At 38.8% G+C, this 20,953-nt stretch overlaps 1 protein-coding gene across 3 annotated transcripts in view; it reads right to left on the reverse strand.

Moving 5' to 3' along the window:
- LOC136865996 (PTS-dependent dihydroxyacetone kinase 1, dihydroxyacetone-binding subunit DhaK) overlaps nt 1-20,953 on the reverse strand; it is a 380,683-nt gene that overhangs the window by 170,870 nt on the left and 188,860 nt on the right. For all 3 annotated transcript variants that reach the window (XM_067142600.2, XM_067142599.2, XM_067142602.2), the window contains one exon: nt 12,333-12,450. In XM_067142600.2, the coding sequence (XP_066998701.2) occupies nt 12,333-12,450 (118 nt within the window). The remainder of the gene's footprint in view (nt 1-12,332; nt 12,451-20,953) is intronic.

Consider the following 20,953-nt stretch of genomic DNA (forward strand, 5'->3'; position numbering starts at 1 on the left):
TCGACTTTAGTCATTCACCTGAGGATCAAGCCAACCAACTTAGAAATCTTTGTGATAAATTTCCTGATGTGTTTACTGATAAGTTAGGGATAACCAATGTTTTGGAGTATAAAATTGAAGTTGCTGATAATGTACCTGTTTGTTCTCCTCCATATCGGTTGTTGCCTCCCAAGATGAAAGCCCTTAAGGCTATCATCGATCAAATGCTAAAGTTTTTACCACTTTCAATTTGAATCAGGCGTATTATCAGATACCTCTTGCTGAGGAATCCAAGCATTTCATGGCTTTTGCCACTGACTGGAACCTCTATGAATTTGAGCGTGTACCTTTTGTGTTGGTGACGGGAGCCGCAGTGCTCACTCGGCTGCTGGATAACGTGTTGTCTGACATCAAATTCAAATGTGTTTACAATTATTTGGATGATTTAGTAATTTTTAGTGAAACTTTTGAAGAACACCTCGTTCATCTCAGTGAAGTCCTTGAAAGACTCCATAAAGCAGGACTGACCCTTAAGGCTAGCAAAGTTACTTTTGCACAGCCCTAGATGTCCTTATTAGGACATATTGTGTCTGATAAAGGTGTCTCGATTGACCAATCTTGTACTGCAGCGATTCAAAATTTCCCAACCCTTAAAGATGTCAAGGCTATAGCTAGGTTTGTTGGCATGGTCAATTTCTTCCATAAATTCATCCCAATTTTGCTGAAAGACCAGCTCCATTAAATGCCTTGAGGAGGAAAGTTGCTAAATTTGAATGGGGTGATGCTCAACTTGAAGCTTTCTACGATTTGAAATCTGTCTTATGTAACGCTCCTGTGCTGGTGATGCCAGATTTTTCTAAATGTTTTATTCTACAGACTGATGCCTCATCTACTGTTATATCTGTTGTGCTCCTTCAGGAATTTGAAGATGGACATCGTCCAATTTCTTATGCTTATCCTGCTGAACGCAATTATTTGATCTATGAATTAGAAGCCTTAGCTGTTGTTTTTTCTTTGGAAAGATTCAGAATGTACCTTGAACACCTCCCATTTGATCACGAAACTGATAATCAGGCGCTGAGTTGGGTACTGGCCAGACCACGAAGGACCGGTCGTCTTGCGTGTTGGGCAGTACGCATCTCAGCTTTTCAATTTGAAGCTCGTCACATTCGTGGAACTCAAAATGTTGTTGCTGACAGTCTTAGTAGGATGTTCTATCCTGGCAGTTCTGATCCTCAATAAGAGCCTGCAGATCCCTCTCCTGAACAAGTTTCGGCCTTTGTTAATGTAGTTTTGACCAATTCCCCTTTCCTTTTCAAAGATATTTCTAAATATCAGGAGGATGACCCTGAATTGAAAGGTATTACTGACATAATTAAGTCTGGTGAGCAAGTCAAACCCTATGTCATTAAGAATGGTGTTCTATGTTGTCCTGCTCGTGGTCGCAGATACCCCAAAATTGTTGTTCCAGCTAATTTAGTTCCTGCTCTTTTCAAATATTTCCATGAATCCCCTGTCGGCAGACACCTTGGTGTATTCAAAACTAGAGAGAAAATTTGTAAATACTTCATTTGGAAATCTATGGATGGTGAAATCTGCACCATGGTCAAATCTTGTAAAACCTGTAATATTAGTAAACCCGCTCCTAATACCCGCCTTGGTCTTTTGTCATCTGAGCAAGCTTCTTGCCCGATGGAGAGACTATTTATAGACTACATCAGACCATTCCCGCGATCACGGATCGACCATCATTTCATACTTGTGTGTGTTGTTGCGTTCTCGCGTTTTACGTGGCTGTTTCCTACTCGCATGGCTAATGCTAATACTACTATTTCTTGCTTGAAACAGATCTTTGCTTCATTTGGACCCTGTCAATTTCTGGTGAGTGATAATGCTAGAGCTTTTACACCTGTGCAATTCCGTGATTTCTGTTTTGACCTATCTATTTCTCATGTGACTACCACTCCTTATTATCCCAGGCCTAATTATGCTGAAAGAGTCAATCAAAATTTAAGATCTGCTCTTATTGCCTACCATTCTTCTGACCATTCTAAGTGGGATTCATCACTTAATTGGTTATCATTTGCTTTCAACACTGCCGTTCATGAAAGTCATAAGCAAACTCCTGCTTCATTGATGCTAGTGTTCACCCCCAATTCTCCACTCTCTAATCTGTGGTCTATTAACGATCTTCTACCTGATGTCGCAAATCCAGAAACGATCCATATGCTTGGCACCGTGCCCGTAAGAATTTGAAAGTATATTACGCTAAAGTTCAATGTAACTATAATCACGGGCGAAGACCACACAATCTGTCTGTGGGTGACCAGGTTTATGTAAAGTCTCATACTGTGAGTAGTGCTGCGGACCATGTTATTAGTAAGTTGGCCCCCAGATTTTGAGGTCCCTGCATGATATTGAAATTTATAACCACTGTGTCATTGCTAGTCAGCGATCCTGAAAAGAAAAGGATCAGTCGAGTCCATTTGTCACAAGTCAAGATCCCCTAGTTATGAGATGATGCTTTAGTATCTATTAGTAACTTAAGGAAATTTAGTTGTAAGCAAATTTTGGGGTGTATATCCGGCCAGATACATTGGCAAGTTTAGAGGTTATTTAAGATTTTAGTTGCAATAAGTATGGTCGTCTGAGATCATATTAGGTATAATTTAGTATGTCCTTTAGGTTAAGATTTTCATTCACTGTCATAACTAGGGATCCCTTGTACAATTTCCGGTATTAGGGTAAACTCCAGTAAACTTTCCTAATTTTATTTGGTTTCTTATGTTTGGTAAAATTTTATACATGCTTGCCCTGGGAGGGCTTGGAGTTCCCAAAGATATTTGGGGCGAGGTTATCTTCCTCGCATGGATATTCACAGTTCCTGTTATAATAGTAATAGTCGTTATTATTAAAAAAACACAGAAAAACCACCCTTCAGTCTACGTTTCTCTTCTGCATAGCCGAGGCTATGCTCTTTCCCATATTATTTCCTTTTCTGCTGCGGTTGATCTCTGTTCCAGTGATCACTATAACCTGGTCCAGACAGGGAACCTGCCGTGCCTGTTGGAAGGGGCACTATGAATTCCTGGCCTGTTTGCATTTAACCTGGGAGTGCATTGTCTCAGAATTCCTGGTGGTGGCAGTTGTCCAGTACTGCGCCATCTCTTATTACATGTTCACTGTGAGTTCGCTATGCGAATGAATTATATGAAGCGTCATTGGAGACCCTGGTTGGACTGAAAAGGGAAACCATGTTGGCAGGCGGACGATGTCAGCAATCCTATGGACAGCAATACCTGTGGTCGAGCTTAGGAAATTCTGCTTCCAAGATACTCTTTGTAAAAGTTGCATCAAGATGTGGGTGATGCACGTTGGTATCAGTGTGTTCACAAAATTCAGACCTCCAGTTGAAACCGCAATTTAAAGTAAAATGTTTTTTTAAAATTTATTATAAAGCGGAGCTCGAGATTCAGCGGTGGAGGATGTCGCCAGTGGTGAGTTGAGAGAATCGGTGGAATCAGTTAATACTGAAGATTTGTCATGAAACCGTCATTGAAAGACATTTCTGAAGAATTCAATTGAAGATTTTTTTTTGTTGCTGTAAATTTATGTACAAATTTACGTGTTTTATTTCGGGTGAAAATTTGTGTATTTAAAGAATTTTCAGGACTTACAGGAACGACTGTGAACTGTTGATATTTAATAATCTTATGAGTGTTGGAAGATATTGATATTGGAGATCTCCAGTAATATGTTTGTTGTAACACATTTTTTGTATCACCCTATAGTTGCCACGTGGAGGCTTCGATCACGAAATCGCTGAGTTTCGCAATTGAAACCTCTAGAATAAATTTCCCACATTACCATATATGGTGCAGTAATGCCATTGGCAAAAATAACATTAATTTGTATTGGTGAAACTTCGGGTCGAATCATAGGTAGCTTCCCTGATTGGCTGTTTGAGTATTTCCCAATTTCCGGCCTTTTGGCTCCTTAGCAGGAGCAAGGCTCTGTTCAGCGTCTTTGGTTTTCGTACGTACTAACGATCGGATGCACCTTGTTAGGTGGTCCGCTCACCGGCTCCAGCCATCCCGGGGTAAGCATGTTTTCTTTTCTCAAGTGTTAAATTAAAATGTAAATTCATTTGTTCGGAGTTTACCTTAGACCCTGGTTTTCACCGTTTTGATTTTGTAATGCCTTAGTTCGTCAGTTAGGCATATCCTTTGTTTTGGAGGCAATTCCTTTAATTAACCTTTTGTGTAAATGTAAACTTAATTTTTTTCTTACGAGTTGCCTCCAGTAATTCCGCGTCAGTTTAGCGTACACCTGTTGAGCTATGCGTCCCTCACTGATGTGTATTAGGAGAGGACTGCTCCTCTATAGGCCTCTGCACTAGATTTAATTTCCGTTGTTTCCTTTCCTTGTAAAATTTTTAGATTGCGTTGTAAGATGTTTGTAATTATGTCATATTCCCCATTAAATTTTCATTGTAAATTTCAACATCGAACTTATGCTCACTTATTTAAATGTAATTGTAATTTTGTGTAAATATTCACTTTTCTGAAGAACTACCGATAGGACCCTTGTGGTTCGATTTAATTGTTTTTTTATTGATTATTTTATCCTTTCAATTGGTGTTTTATACCTTTCTTGTTAAAATTCTTCAATATGAGTAAGTTAGACTAAAGGGAAAATGCTCTCATGTTTCTTTCCCTACAACGTCACGTAAGATCTCGTCCTCTGTAGGGTTTGCCAGCCTGCCTCCCATATATCCTTTCTCTAGTTGTCATGTTGTTTATCCTGCGAAGCCACGTGTTGTCAAAATTAAAATGTTTTTCTGAGTGTATCATCGGCTGACATTATTCTTTCAGGTTTGTTATTTTGGATTATTAAATCATTACTTGTTTTATATGTACCTTGTATTATGTGCTCTCGTCTGTAAAAGGGAGGGGTTACATAAACCTAAACAAGACTGACTGAGCTTGATAGCTGCAATTGCTTAAATGCGGTCAAAATCCAGAATTTGGGAGATAGTGGGTTTGAATCCCACTGTCGCCACCCCTGAAGATGGTTTTCCATGGTTTCCCATTTTCACACTAGGCAAACGGTGGGGTTGTAACTTAATTAAAACCATGGCCACTTCCTTCCCATTCCTAGCCCCTTCCAGTCCCATCATTGCCATAAGACCTGTCTGTGTTGGTGCGATGTAAATCAACTTGTAAAAAAGAAAAAAGAGAAAAAAACCAAGACCAAGTTCATGAAATTTAAGAGGTATGTAAATACCAGGAGATAAATACCTGTTTGCAGGAGTCCAGCTTCTTGACTGAAAGATCAGCATAGTGCCCTTTTGTTCAGAGGGTTCTGAGTTTGATTCATGGCCAGCTTGGAAATTGTAACTGTGTCTATGTGTAGAGTTAATTCCTCTAGCTTGGGAACTGAGTGTTTTTGTTTGTCCTAACACACATCTTCATTTACTAACAACACATCACACTGAGAGCCATCACAGAAACAAGCAGTACTCAGTATATCCTTCCTCACAAGATTGGCATCATGAAGGGCACTGGCTGTACAATTGGGCCAAATGGAACTTGTAATTTCTTAAAGCTTTAGAATGCCACACAATGATATATTGTAGTTTAGTACTTGTGCATAAAGTGCCAGCAATGATTTATCATAGTTCGAACAGCATGCCTTATTATCTGTATTTAGCACAATTATGAACGGCAGACTGCGATATCTTAGGTTTAGTTTCCATAGAGTAAAGAATGTGGTTTCTAATTTTATCATTACGCGACTCATTGGTTAATTTATTTACGTACATGGGATTTCTGAATTTCATGGGTTTCATTGGTCATGTGACGGTTGGTAGTTACATAACGGTAATTACCTCCTTAACTACCAAACAGATACTTTTAATATTTTCTGTGTTTATTCACTTGGATGGCTGCATTTCAGAGGGATTACCACATTTTATCTGCAATTTTAATTTTGAATTATTTTTATTGCTATTTTTGAAATTTGATCATTTCTGATTTCAAAGTGCTCAGAAAATATTTAAAAATTATATTTTGAAACTTAATGTAATTGATATCATTGTCTGGCATTAAGAGATTTAACCCTCCAAACAGCTGGTAAAATATTCACCAAACACATCCAATGTAGAACCAACACAGTACTATGCACATGAGATTTGTTGAGAGCTGGCTTTAAGGGGGAAGTGGGGATGTGAGGGAGAAGAGTGCCACTTCAGCGTTCATTTCCACAGCACTGCGAACTAAACAGATGTAAACAAATGGTGGAAAGTAGTAAATTGAGCTTACTCTGAATATTGTTTACTTAATATATATAAATGAAGAGAAAAAGAAATAGAGAAAAACTTAAAGAAGTGCTTGTGCCTGTCTTAGATGCATTTTACAGTATCAACAAACATTTGTAGTAACATGACAAAAGTAATTACAGTGGCAAAAATACTGGAAAGAATATTAGAGATAGAGGAATGAAAGGAAAGGTAGAAGGAGTGTCACAAGAGGAACAGTATGGCTTTAGAAGTAGAAGATCTACAGAGAAGCCAATCTTCAGTATGAGGAAATTAATGGAAATTAAGTGGGAATATGGAAAGGATCTGGGCATGACATTTGTACATCTAATAAAGGCATATGATAGTGTTCCCAGGGAGAATGTTTGGGAAACCATGGTAAAAAAAAAAAAAAAAACTGGGTACACGAACTGTAGAAGTGGTGCAAGCAATGTACAACAACTGCATCAGCAGCTTACAGACTCTGGTTGGAAAGACGGAATGGTTTAGAAATAATAATAATTATTATTGTTTAGAAATGAAACTGGACTAAGACAGGAGAGTGTGCTGTCCCCCTTTCTTCTTTCTAATGATTATGGATGAAATTATAAATGAGACAAAGGAAGCATATGGGAATAAGGAGACAAAGACAATATTGTGGTCCGGGGAATGAACAGCAAAGTAGTACAAGAACAACTTCATGCAATGAATGAGAAAATTAAAAATGATGGTATGAAAATCAGCGCAGAGAAAAGCAAGACCATGGTGATATCAAGAGAAGAAAGACAAGGAAAGGCACTGTGAAAATTGGTGGTCAAAGCCTTGAAGTTGTTGACAATTTCAAACACCTTGGTATATACAAGTCTGCTGGAAAAGCTGCTGGAGTAGATGAAATTTCAATGGAGATGATAAAGGTAGCTGGAGCTGTAGGACTGCAGTGGACATATCAAGATCTCAGGAATATCTGGGAAAATAAGGAGGTCCCTGAGGATTGGCAAAAAGGAATAATCATCCCAATTTTCAAGAAAGACGATAAGAAAGTATTGAAGAACTACAGGGGAATTACTGTGATATCCCATGTTACTAAGATAATGGAGAGGATACTGGAAAGTAGGATAAGTTTGAGCGTTGAAAATCAGATACAGGAAAATCAGTATGGTTTCAGAAGTGGAAGGTCGACAATAGAGCCCATTTTCATTATGAGACAACTAATGGAAAAGCAATGGGAGTATGGGAATGATATGGTGGTGACATTCATTTTCACTGAAAAGGCATATGACAGTGTCCCCAGGGCTAAAGTTTGGGACAGTCTGGTGCAAAAAGGAATTTGACAGGGATTAATAAAAATGATCATGGCAATGTACAAGGAATATTGTAGTTTTGTTCAAACACAAGTTGGCAGGACAAGTTGGTTCAAAATCACTAGTGGGCTGAGACAGGAAAGTATTCTATCACTAATCCTGTTTACAATAGTAATGGATGACATCATGAGAACAGCAAAAGCAATATATCGAGGAAGAGAAATGAACATCATGTTATTTGCAGATGATATTGTGATTTGGGGAGAAGAGGACATGAAGGTTCAAGAACAGTTCGATGTTGTGGATGGGAAGATCGAAGAATGTGGATTGAAAATAAGTGTAGAAAAGAGTTAAACCCTTGTTATGACTAGAAGGGAGAAAGAAGGGAAAGGTCAGATTAGACTAGCAGACAAGCCCCTGGAAGTAGTGGATACATTCAAATACCTGGGGAGTGAATTATAGGAGAATGATCTACTGGATGCTGAGATTAGTAAGAGGTTTCAAGCTGGAAGCTATTTCTATCATAGCATAAGAAACATGTTGTGGAACAAAGATGTGCCAATGGAAGCAAAGGATACTATGTACAAGATGTATTACGTACCCATAACAACTTACGGAGCAGAAACTTGGACAATGACAAAGAAGGATGAGAGTCGAATACAGGCAGCCAAAATGAAGTTCTTGAGGAGTATGATACAGAAGAGTAGAAGAGACAAAATAAGGAATGAGAAAATCCGGAAAGAAATTGGAGTGGAAAAATGAATGATCGAATAGAGAAGAGTCGACTAAGATGGTTTGGGCATATAAAGTGAAGGAGTGATGAAAGAATGCCAAAAAAGGTGGTGGAAATGCAAATGAAAGGAAGGAGAGGCCATGGACGACCACGATTGAGATGGAAGGACACAATCCAACACAGTATTACAGGAAGAAACCCGGACTGGGACACAGTGCTGGAGGAGGAGTGGTGGAAAGACCAAAGAAAGTGGAGAGGAACCATATTTGCCCCTACTTGGCTACAGCTGGATAAAGGGAAATGATGATGATGATGATGATGATGATGATGATGATGATGATGATGATGACAAGTCTGGACATGGAGATTATCAAGAGAGTGCAATAGGACAATGCATTCTACCAGAGTGTAAGGAACCCTGTCTAGAAAAAGGAAGTACCAAGAAAGTGTAAAGAGATAATGTACAAAATGTATTATGTACCCTGGACAGTGACTAGTAGGGAGGAGAGCAGAATTCATCCAGTGAAATGAAATACCTAAGAAATTTGATAGGAAAGACAGACTGAGAAATGAAGATGTGAGAAAGGAGGTCAGAATGGAAAACCTAAATGAGAGAATTGATAGGAGTAAACCAAGATGGTTTGGACATGTAAAGAGGATGGAGGAGAAAAGAATACCAAGACAGATGATGGAGATGAAATTCAATAGAAAGAGAGTGAGATGGAGACCTAGAATAAGGTGGATAAATGGATAATGAAGAAAACTGGACTGGGACGAAGGATGGAAGAGGCATGGTGGAAGGAGAGAAGAAGGTGGAGATGTGCCCTGAATGCCCCAATCCAGCAGGAGCTGGATAAGGCGAAAAAAGGATGATGATGATGACAAAGGTGTATGTAGGGTCGTAACTCTGTGATGTATTTGATTTCTCATCTATACTAATATTATAAAGAGGAAAAATTTGTATATTTGTTTGTAATGGATAGACTCAAAAACTACTGAACTGATTTTAAAAATGACTTCACCTATAGAAAGCTACATTGCCAGTGAGTAACATGGGCTGTATTTTATTTTCAAAACAATTCGAGGTGGGGGCGATGGGGGAGATGTAAAAATAATAAGCTAATATAGGCAAAATTGAATTTATCATACAAGGATGAGACAAAGCTCATTGTAAGCCCCTTGACGCAAAGAACAAATCTTTTTTTTTGGAAAATCCATTTAAGGGGGTGAAAAGAATAAAAAAGTGAGTGAATTTTTAAAATGAGTATCTTCTTCTTGTTCTTATTCTTCTTCTTCAAATTTTCCCACACCTGTGGGGTCGCGGGTGCGAACTATGTCATACATGTGGATTTGATGCTGTTTTACAGCTGGATGCCCTTCCTGACACCAACCCTATGTGTAGGGATGAATTACTATTGCGTATTCCTGTTGTGGTTGGTAATGTGGTGAGTTGAGTGAATATGAAGCGGAGAGTGTTGGGACAAACACAAACAACCTGTCCTCAAGCCAGAAGAATTAATCACATGCGATTAAAATCACCGACCCATTGCGGAATCGAAACCGGAACCCTGTGAACTGAAGGCCTCAACGCTGAACACTCAGCCAAGGAGTGGAGCAGTTTTCAAAATGAGTATATCTACAATATATGTCATACACTTAACACGTTACAGGTATGAAAATTGGTATTTGTAATCTCCTTTAAAAATAAAGAAACACGTACTTTTTGTTTTCGGAAAATCAATTTGAGCTGGAGATCGAAAATAAGTGAAGAAGGGGTTGAATTCTCTTCATGCGGATACTCATATTTAAAAAACTAAGATGTTACAGATGTGAAAATTGGTATTTGGAATCTCCTTTAGAAATAAAGAAACCCCCTTTTTTTTTTTTTTTCAACTTACAAGAGGACTCTTTCGCATGTAGAGCTCCATGTCGCATATTTCAGATTTAGCTCTGCCAGTAACCTGGTTATCTTATCTGCAAAAGGCAATGCCACAAACGTGGTTTACAAAGAGGTTCTGGGGTAAATGAAATAAAAATTTTCGGTGAGTGTTTATACTTGAAGGCTTTTCAGATAATATCTTAGTGCAGGACAGAGGAACAATTAATTTTTATTAAATTACAAAATCCTTGCGAGAGAAGCCATGGGTAACAGCTAGTGTTAAATATAAAGTCATTAAAAATGCTAAAAGATCAAGATATTAAACATATAGAAGACACTTTAAGTATGGGGAACTTCTGTTACATGATGATGTATTTTGTTCCTTTGTTTATGGAAATGAAGCATTTGTTCCAACATGACAATCTCTTCTTCACCCAGTTATAAACCTTTCTAAACAAATATCCTATATCAATATAAGCTTAGCTCTCCTAGCTTATGAAGATGCCCCATGAAGAGACTTTTCGATCTCTATGGCAAGCAAATTATAATGAAAAATACCAGCATGTTGCTCGTACATGTTACTGAATATCTAAGATGTTTGAACAACTTTTATTAGTAAGTAATGGAAAATAAGTGAAGTAATTAACACAGAATAGCAATGTTCAATCATCATCACAGAAATTTCCAAGATTTGGAGGTTTCTTCGGATGAAACAGAGAAAATCATTTGATTCTAATGATAGCGCTAATACATTTTCCTGTATAAGCAGCAGCTCATTCTACAGACCTAGAGTTGGAGCAGCAAATGGCAGTTCTCCTTTTCAAACTCACAACAATCTGCAACTTTGGCTATTATTTTTCAGCCTTTGCTTCGTATGGTTGTATGAGTACATTTCCGAGGAGGAGTTTGGAGCTGTACAGGTGATGCGATTGTGTTGCTTCAGCCATAGTAATTATCTAATTCACTTAAACATCTCAGAGGAAATACAGGAAACAATCTATTTATGACAGAACACAATGCACTAGCAATGCAAGATTGAAAGCTTCATACTAAAACTACTAGATGTTTGGGTGGTCAAAAAAGCACTTTAAATTTTAATGTTTCCAGCTCCGCATATGATGTTGACTGAATATTATGGAGTGAGGACTAGGGGACAGAGTGCTCAAGAAAACTTGCAAAGATAGTAGTTAAAGCAATCCTTGATATCAAGAATCTGGATAAACTTTTTTAATCGGCACAGTGTTAGAGCTACTTTTTCTAAAAATAATACTGACAGCAACTTACGTACTATGGATTATTTGGAAACATCTAGGTATTGCAAACCTAAGAAAGTTGGAGAGACTAAAAACTACTTTTCTAAAGAGAACTCTGTGTCTGTCAAAATTCATACCATCTGGCTTTGTGTATCATTTGATGATGAGCGATAACTAACTACCTCATCAGAGACCTCACGGCTACGCACAGCCTCAAAAGAAATCTGGCCATTGCTCCTGACTTACAAAAAAAAAGATCAGAAAGCAGCAGAAATAGAACTGGACTCTTTGAAAATCGGGTAATGAAGTTGGACAAATGGAAGGAATGAAGTTACACACCGAGACATGCCTACACAAGACTAGCAGTACATGGATTCCATAAGCACATCAGCAACCAAAGAGATTACCATTGTCCAATTGAGAAAAGTACATGTAAGCTCTGCAAACAGCAATATGGAAAATACCACATACTAGGCCATTGTGGCAAAGACTTGCACCCTTCATGTGCCCCTAGTAGTGCAACCAAATCTCGATGACGCTATGACTATCCCCCACTGCTACGTTGTCACACAGCCAGATTGTTAACTTTTCCCCTTCGTCCCTCCTCACTGCCACTGCATCAAAGGAGAACTGTTTGGTCAGTACTGTACTAGACTGTTCAGTTAAGATAAACTCATCGACACAATATGCTAGTGATGATAATTTTTAACGACCTATGTTTGTAATGGGAATCCATTGTGTTCAATAAAATCATGTCATCTAAAGACTCACAAAATTATTTTGAATAGTCAATACTGTTTTCTCAAAATGCTCCTAGCTCAGAGAACACCTTGACATAAGAATATAAATATTTAAAAACTGCACCATCATCAGTGATAAAGCACAGTACCTGGTAAACTGCAGGACGACAGGCTAACACCGAGAGTTGACATACAGGTTATCACTTTCTCTGCCTCATCATGGAGTTCATCCAGGGTAAGTCCTTGTTCTGCCAGAGAGCCGCAAATCTGCACGCATACATCACAGTTATTGTCAAAATTCTACAGATCCTTCATCAACTATTTTACATAGGATATAAACTTCATGGTTTTGATCCGTATTGAATTGTGATCACAATAATCATTATTAAATTAATGTCATATTGAAAAAGTTGGACCATACAACATTAATTTAATAACTATTTTACATACATGATAGAGACTAAATGGGTGAAATGAACAAAAGGTCGAGCTAATACCAACTTACTCCAAGGATTTTCAGTGAGCCAAAGAAGAAATGATAGCACTCACCATCAGCTGCTTTGTAACCGACATCACAGAAATATCATGTTAGCATGAGGAGAAGGGCTTCAGGTGGTGTTTCAAGGACGAATGTTCAGAAGCAACTGCCTCCTGGGTGTAGTGGTTATAGTAATGTGACAATGAGGGTGTAAGGGCTGGCGCGAGCAAAACAATAGCCCTGGTGTATTGTCGAGGCGTGCAGTGAGAAGGCTACTCAAGCTCCTTTCCAAGATGATCGAAATGGCCAACAATGGAATAGGCGCATGGAATATTTTGGAGGTGGAAACTGTGAGAATCTCCTGCTGCCCTTTACAAAGAGAAAATCTGGGAGTCTACAACTCAGTCTTGATTCAGTTGTGAGACAGTGAGCGAGTTATTCAGAGAAGAGTGAGACAGTCAGACATCTACACAGCGTTCAGCATAGTACGTTAGTTGTATTATGATGTGGACTGCTCAGGGAATGACACTGCGCTGCAAGAGGCTGCTCATACGTCAGAGAGATGCGTGTTCAGCCAAGTACCCAAGTACAAACTGTGTGAAGTAGAACGTTCGAGCTTGAGTTCACATGTATATGACTGTTTAATCTATATATATATATATATATACATATAAAATAAGAGTTTTGTCTGTACATTGCTCAGAATTTAAAAAGAATGGTATATCTGTATCTGTTGTGTCCACAATAACAAGGAAGTGCACTTTTTAATTTTCCGTCATGTCTGTCTGTCTGTCTGTCTGTCTGTCTGTCTGTCTGCATGCATGTATGTACGGGCATGCTGGATGAAATGGTAGTTTAGGGGAAGGCTCCTGAAATTTAATTTTTAAATAACTATGTTATTTGTCCTATCGAAAAGTACTACATAAAAAAATGTTATAGAGAATACAATTTTGGATCATTTATGCCTTATTCAGTTTTGCTGTACCGACTATGATAAGAGTGGTGGTGGTGGTTATTGTTTTGAGAGGAAATACAACTAGGCAATCATCCTCTGTATAATACTAATCAGAGAGAAAAAAAATGGAAGGGATCCGACACATTGAAAAATGAAGGTATCGGCCTAAGAAAGACGTGGGCCATGCTGGGCGTGAAAATGAAAGACTCCCTAGGCTGCCATACATAATACTGTCAGGGTCAGAAAACAACAAACATTGACCACGGGAGATCGTAAAGGAACGATCCCTTGAAGAATAAGACAAGAGGGAGTTATGACAGCAAATAAACTCCCTTTACATTAGATGCCGTAATATCACAGTGGGAAGAAAACTAAATGTGAAGGCCTACAATATTGGCAGCTCATAAAACTGATCATCATTAACATTATATTGACCGTTCTTTTTTGTGACATGCTTTGTTTCTTCTGCTGCCTCTCATCTCCGATATATAGGATTATTGCTGCATACGGAGTATAACAGTCTGCCTGAATATTGGCGGGAAGCAGGTGGGGAGTTAGATAACTTTCTTCTTTAGCATGCCATTCCTCTGGTCTATAAATTATCTGATATTACTGGTACATAATACACTGGTTTATTATAGTATTCCAGCTATTGGATCCCCACTCTGAGGTGGTGATGTGATTGGAATGAGCAGTGTGCACACTTAAAGGAATAATGGCAGGGGAGAGTTCATGGCTGTCTGCGGCTTGACCATTCCAGCTTAGGAACTTTGGATTGTTTCATCGGCAGCATAGTACTGTTCATTAAAAGTGAGAAAATTTGTGGGTATTCATTTGATCGAGTGTTTCATATGATAGCATTGCTTTTAATAGTAACATTCCTCCTGACTCCATTTTAATGACCTATGTTGATTTCAGTTGGGAAAACCACAAAAACAGTCTTTCTGAGGATGTAAAAAGGCAGGTGGAGATTGAGTGTCTGCCATTATAATAAAAACTGCCCAAATCAATTGATGGGCTGTAGGTAAGTGGGCCTGCCATCATAATGAAAACTCCCCAACTTGACTGTAACTAATAATAGGCGAGAGGGGCTGCCATTACAATAAAAATTCCCTAACCCAACCTTCACAAGAGAAAAACGTATGGCGACTTTCCCGCTCTATTTCTGGGGTAACGTTAAGAGCTATGAAATTTAATATAATCTTACTCACAACTTGTATACTACTTAACCTAGAATTCTGTATAGAATGTAGAATTCTGCAGCGAAGCATGGGTAGTTTAATAAATGTAGTAAAACATGCTACTTATCTCAGTAAATATTTTAATTTTAAGGACCCTGACAATCTGCGACAGAATAATAAACTACTGACTGGAAGAGTCAGAGTTCAATTCTTCTAGGAAGTTAACAACCACTGGAGCCTCCTCTGCCCCACACGACACTTTTTGAACATGTACTTTACAATGTGCTGTTAGCAAATGAAGTAATCCAATGCTGAAACCATTTCTGAGGGGGTTCAGACATGCTCACAGTTGCTCTAAAACAAACTTTGCAACACTGATGGTTGTTTGATGAACTCATAAATGTAACATAATTTGAAAGTATTCAGGCTTTTTCAATGGTAAAATAACCAGTGTTTTGCCACGGATTGGCAGTAAGTTTCTCAGTTGGAACAGCACACCTCTCGAAGACGCTGCCCATTACACTGTTGAGACACCACTGTAAGCCTCCTCTGTAGCACATGCAGTGACAGTGTACCAGGGGACATACACATGGATTGGGGTGTCCCATTAGAAAATGTGCTGTGTATGACCCCTGAGCATTGTGGCTAGCTGCAGTGTAGCTGAGCAGTCTGTCACAAACATCAGTGTCCTGAAGATGGCCACACATCACGAATTAACTGACTCTGAACGTGGGATGATCATCAGCGCACAGCACATGGGTCATAGCATTGCGGAGGTTACAGGCGAATTTGGGTTTCCGAGGTCAACAGTGTCGAGGATGGATCTTCAATATCACAGAAAGAATGTTACCACCCGTGTAAACCGCTGCATGGGAAGACCACAGGCATTTAAAGAACGGACATCACATTGCCTCCGCAGAACCATACTGGGCACTTGATGGGCTACTGTGAGTCAGATCACCACCCAATTGAATGTTGGGAGTAAGGAACCCATTTCTACCAGGACTGTAAGGAAGCAACTGCACTGCATAGGCTTCACCAGCCGAAGACCAACTCGTGTCCCTTTGCTGACACCTTGACACAGAGCTCAATGACGTTCATGGGCCCACAAACATTGATAATGGACCTTGGAACAGTGGTGGCATGTGGTATGGTCCGATGAATTCCAGTTCCAGTTGTATCGAGCTGATGGGCACATGAGAGTGTGGCATATGCTCCATGAAGCTATGGATCCTGTGTGTCAAAAAGGTTGTGTCCCGGCGGGAGGTGGCTCAGTTCTTGTTTGGGCGGTGTTCTCATGGTCGAAATTAGGCCCCATTATCCAACTGCATGGACCACTGACAGGTGCATGTTATGTGGACATTCTTTCCAACCTTCTGCATTCTTTTCTGGCCCTGGAGTACCCTGATGGAGATGCCATGTTTCAACAGGACAATGCGCCATGTCAACGCTCTGTGGTGGCACGCAGGTGATTAGTGGAGCACTCCAGTGAAGTTACAACCATGGATTGGCCCTCCAGATCCCCTGATCTTAATTCAATCGAGCATTTATGAGATGCTGTTGATGCTGGTGTACACTCCATGAACCCTGCACCAACCACAAAGATCGATTGTGGATAGCAGTGCAAGATGCGTGGGTCCAGATACCTCCAGATGATTTCACCACCTTGTAGAGTCGATGCCTCACCTTATTGCTGCCATTTTGAGGGCTTATGGAGGAGCAACTCATTATTAACATCACATTCAGTGTCCTCCGATGACTTTTGGTGTGGCATAGTGTATATATACCTCCATTGCTCCTGACTTGGCTTTCATTAATTAAACATTTTCTTAGCAGGGAACCAAGATTTAATTCACCAACTGAAAATATCAAATCATTAAAAACTGGGGTGTTATTATTAGAAAATCCTAAATACTTTAAATTTTTTTTTAACTTATGATTTGTTGATGTAGTGGTCTTAAGTGGTGAAGTTAAATTATGGTTCCATATTGGAAACTTTTGAAACTCAGAGGTATATCATATGAATGTGTCCATCTGCTGTGCAGAACTGTTGATACCATGCTTGCCAGCGTGAGACCTAGAGATGAGTAATCAGCAGTCATTTTCAGTTGTAAGTAGATGAGGAGAGCAGAATATATCTATAAATAATCAGCAAATGAAGGCATATACTTGCCTGTTTCTTTCCAGTAATAATCAGTAAATGAGACTTTTGAGTATGCAGTGAGTATGATAAAATTATGAAAATTAGCATTTCCAAGTTCTGAGTGATGTTAGTTGGGAAGAGACCTGAGAGGTTTAACTGTTAGGAAGGAAATCCAAAACTGATACAGGTGGATCATTTCAAGTACTTAGGACATGTATTCTCCCAGGATGGTAGTTTAAGTAAGACTGAATCAAATTGTAGCAAAGCTAATGCAGTGGTTACCAGTAGTATTCTGGAAGGAAAAAATGAGCTCTTGGACAAAAGAAAGAACTGTCACATATGTTGAAAACTCAAAGGAAATTTCATGCTTGACTGAATCATGTGCGAACACAACATCATATTTTGTTATTGTGCAACAATACTTGGCCACGTTAATGGTTATGAATTTCATGTTTTTGGTCCATATTGAACTGAGAATAATATATAAGTAATAATAATAACAACATAAACGTTTCCACCTTTTCAATACGGCTGATGATGACCCCTAGATGGGTCGAAACTAGTACCGTGTAATTTATAATTTTGTGAATATATTTTAGTATTGAAAAGGTGGAAACGTTTACGTTGTTATTATTATTATTATTACTTGGCCACGTGTCAAGTCAGGAAAAACAAGGATGCTATCAAACAACTGGGATGGATAAAATTTTCACACCTGCCTTACAGCCCTGATTTGGTTCCTTCAGATTACCTTCTCTTCAGTAAATTGAAAGACTCACGTCACAGAAAGAGGTTTAAATGACTCCATTATGACAGCTACAACAGAATGGCTTCGACGTGCTGGATCAGACTTTAACGACGAAGGCTTACATCTATCACTCTAAGGTGGTGTAAGGCAGGTATGTAAGGAAGCGACATTGTGTACCTGATGCAAGTATAGGAAATACTGGAAGGGACCAATCAAGGGTCATATCAAATCATATATATACTGTAGAGAAGAACATGAAAAGGAGGATGAACACAATGACAGGTCAGTATGTGAAGAGGGAGTAATAGAAAGAAGAGACAAGGACAAACATGAAATCACAAAAGATTAAGGGCAATCTCCACTTTTTTATACACTGCCATCTTCAAATAGTAAGGCGCTCTCCTTATCAGTCCCAGTTCTTCCACATCCATCTCTTCTCTGCCCCCGACGAGCTCATTTCTGTTTCCCAGTTTCATCAGGGGGACGCATATTAACACTAACTGAGGGATCATCTCGACATGAAAAGAAACGCACATGACGAACCTAACGGAAAGTAAGACATGGAAGAAGAAGATCTGGAATTGATAAAGAGGGAGCCTTGATGTGGGAAGTGTAGGATAAGAAGAAAGATGGATGAATACAGGAAAAGTAAAAAAAATAACATAAAGAAAAATACAGAAGAAGAAAGGATCAGTACATGATCATGTAAGTATTAGAAAGGAATGACCAAATACCAAATCAAGTCATATATTATTAACTTTATTGGCCACACTAGACCACATGATGGCATGTCTGGACAGGTTCTTCATGGTAACTCAGTATCAGATTCATTTCCAATCACTCATAGATTGAAACAAGGCTGTGTGCTTGCTCCTACATTCTTTGCACTGTTCATGGCTGCCATGCTGTATGAATCATCTGCTAAGAACTTAGGCATGGAGATTAAGTTTCAGTTTGATGAAGATCTTTTCAATCTAGTAAGACTTCGCTCACAAAGACATACTCTGGTTATATCACTAAGTTTACACAAGGAGTATTTTATTATACCACCTATTCAATACAATCCATCTTGTCTAAGAAACGGTGTACCTGTGAACAAGACGTTGATAAAAGAATTTGGGGCTGCTCATGTATTGTATTGAATAGGTGGTATAATAAAATACTACTTGTGTAAACTTAGTGATATAGCTGTTTTCAATATGGAACAATGATGAGAATAATGGTTTGTAATACTCTGGCTACCCGGGTGACAGAACTGCAGTATGCCGATGACACCGCATCTCCTGCTCTAACACCTGCAGAACTACAACAGTCAATCAACTGCTTTAAAACTGCATGTGATCGCTTTGGTCTTGCCATTAATGCAACAAACAAAAAAAAACCTAAAGTACTTGAACAACCTGCCCCAGGATTAACTCTTCCTGAGTTCAGTATCTTCATCTTAGACACAACACTGAGACAAGTTGATCACTTTTCATATCTTGGAAGCATCTTGTCTAAACGGTGTACCTGTGAACAAGACGTTGATAAAAGAATTGGGGCTGCTCATGCAACATTTGGACGGTTAATGCACAGAGTCTTCATGAATAATGACCTAAAACTGCATACCAAACTCATGGTGTACAAAGCTGTTGTCATATCCACGCTGCTGTATGGCTGTGAAACTTGAACACTCTATCGCTGTGATAGCAAAAATCTTGAGCGCTTCCACCAACATAAAATGAGATTCATATTGAATATTAAGTGGGAGGACTATGTGACCAACATGGCAGTTCTCGACAAAGCGCAGCTAAATAACATTGAGGCAACAATCATCACTCATCAACCGAGATGGTTAGGCCATGTTCACCGCATGGGAGATACCAGGCTTCCCCGCCAAATTCATTATGGTGAACTTTGCTCCGGCTGTTGACCTCAAGTAGCCCCTCTTAAGCGTTTTAAGAACCAGCTGAAACACATCATGAAGACAATTGGTATAGATATACAGACATGGGAATAATGTGCTGTGGACCGTTCACTGTGGCGGAACACTACATGCACCGCTGTCAGCTTGTTTGAAAGAGAATGCCGCAGACATCAAGAGGCCAAGCGACAAGCAAGAAAACTTACATGTAATTAATCTCATAATAGAACCGTATTGAGGACAATATATTAAAATTATAAAATCCTTTTAATAACAACCACCTACTCAATACAATACATTACTCATTGAATTATACAATAATCATGAGGTGTCTTAAATAATGGAACATGTTTTGTTCGACATAGCGAACATCATCAGCCGTTAATTTACAAAGATTAGGTCAGGGCCCTGAGCTGAAATGATAAAAAATGTTAAAAGAGTGACAATGCCGTAATAAAAAGTAAAATGATAACATTAGACTTGAAATTGTAACAATATGTACAGATTAACAGCAAATATTTGTAGTGGAATACATTGAACGATGGTAGCCTGTAAAGTTAAAACAATCGTGAGGTTGTTAAAGTAAAAAAATAGGTATAATGGACCTTAAAATATATGTCAATGCGTGAAGCGTGGATTAATTATTGACGATGGAGTTCTTTAAATTGAGCAAAAACAAAAGTTGAAATAGAGTTTATTGAATAGTACGAGTCAAACTGAACCAGTTAAAAGGCACATGGCGACGAAACTAAGGTTGATATGACGTGAATTCCAGTAGTTAGGAATTCTGTAGGAGAGCCAAACACAATGCCAGAAGGAAACACAAGTTGAACTAGTCCGTATTTACATGCAGCAGTAAAATTAATCGTATACAACGTAGGACACCAATGGTGGACTTGTTAAAGAGTAACTATAATCTTGAAAGTAGGGAGAGTTCCAGCAAACCAGACATGGATGGAGCAGATTATGGCACAATTGGAGTTAGAAATCCTTGGGACTAGTGTGAGGTGTTCGCTAGCATTGGCTGCGTGAAGCAAACTGGCTTCACGCATTGACATATATTTTAAGGTCCACTATACCTATTTTTTTTACTTTAACAACATCATGATTGTTTTAACTTTACAGACTACCATCGTTCAATGTATTCCACTACAAATACTTGCTGTTAATCTGTACATATTGTTACAATTTCAAGTCTAATGTTATCATTTTACTTTTTATTACGGCATTGTCACTCTTTTAACATTTTTTATCATTTCAGCTCAGGGCCCTGACCTAATCTTTGTAAATTAATGGCTGATGATGTTCGTTATGTCGAACGAAACATGTTCCATTATTTAAGACACCTCATGATTATTTTAT

This window comes from Anabrus simplex, chromosome 3, assembly GCF_040414725.1.
Source record: "Anabrus simplex isolate iqAnaSimp1 chromosome 3, ASM4041472v1, whole genome shotgun sequence".
In the NCBI taxonomy this organism is placed as follows: Eukaryota; Metazoa; Arthropoda; class Insecta; order Orthoptera; family Tettigoniidae; genus Anabrus; species Anabrus simplex.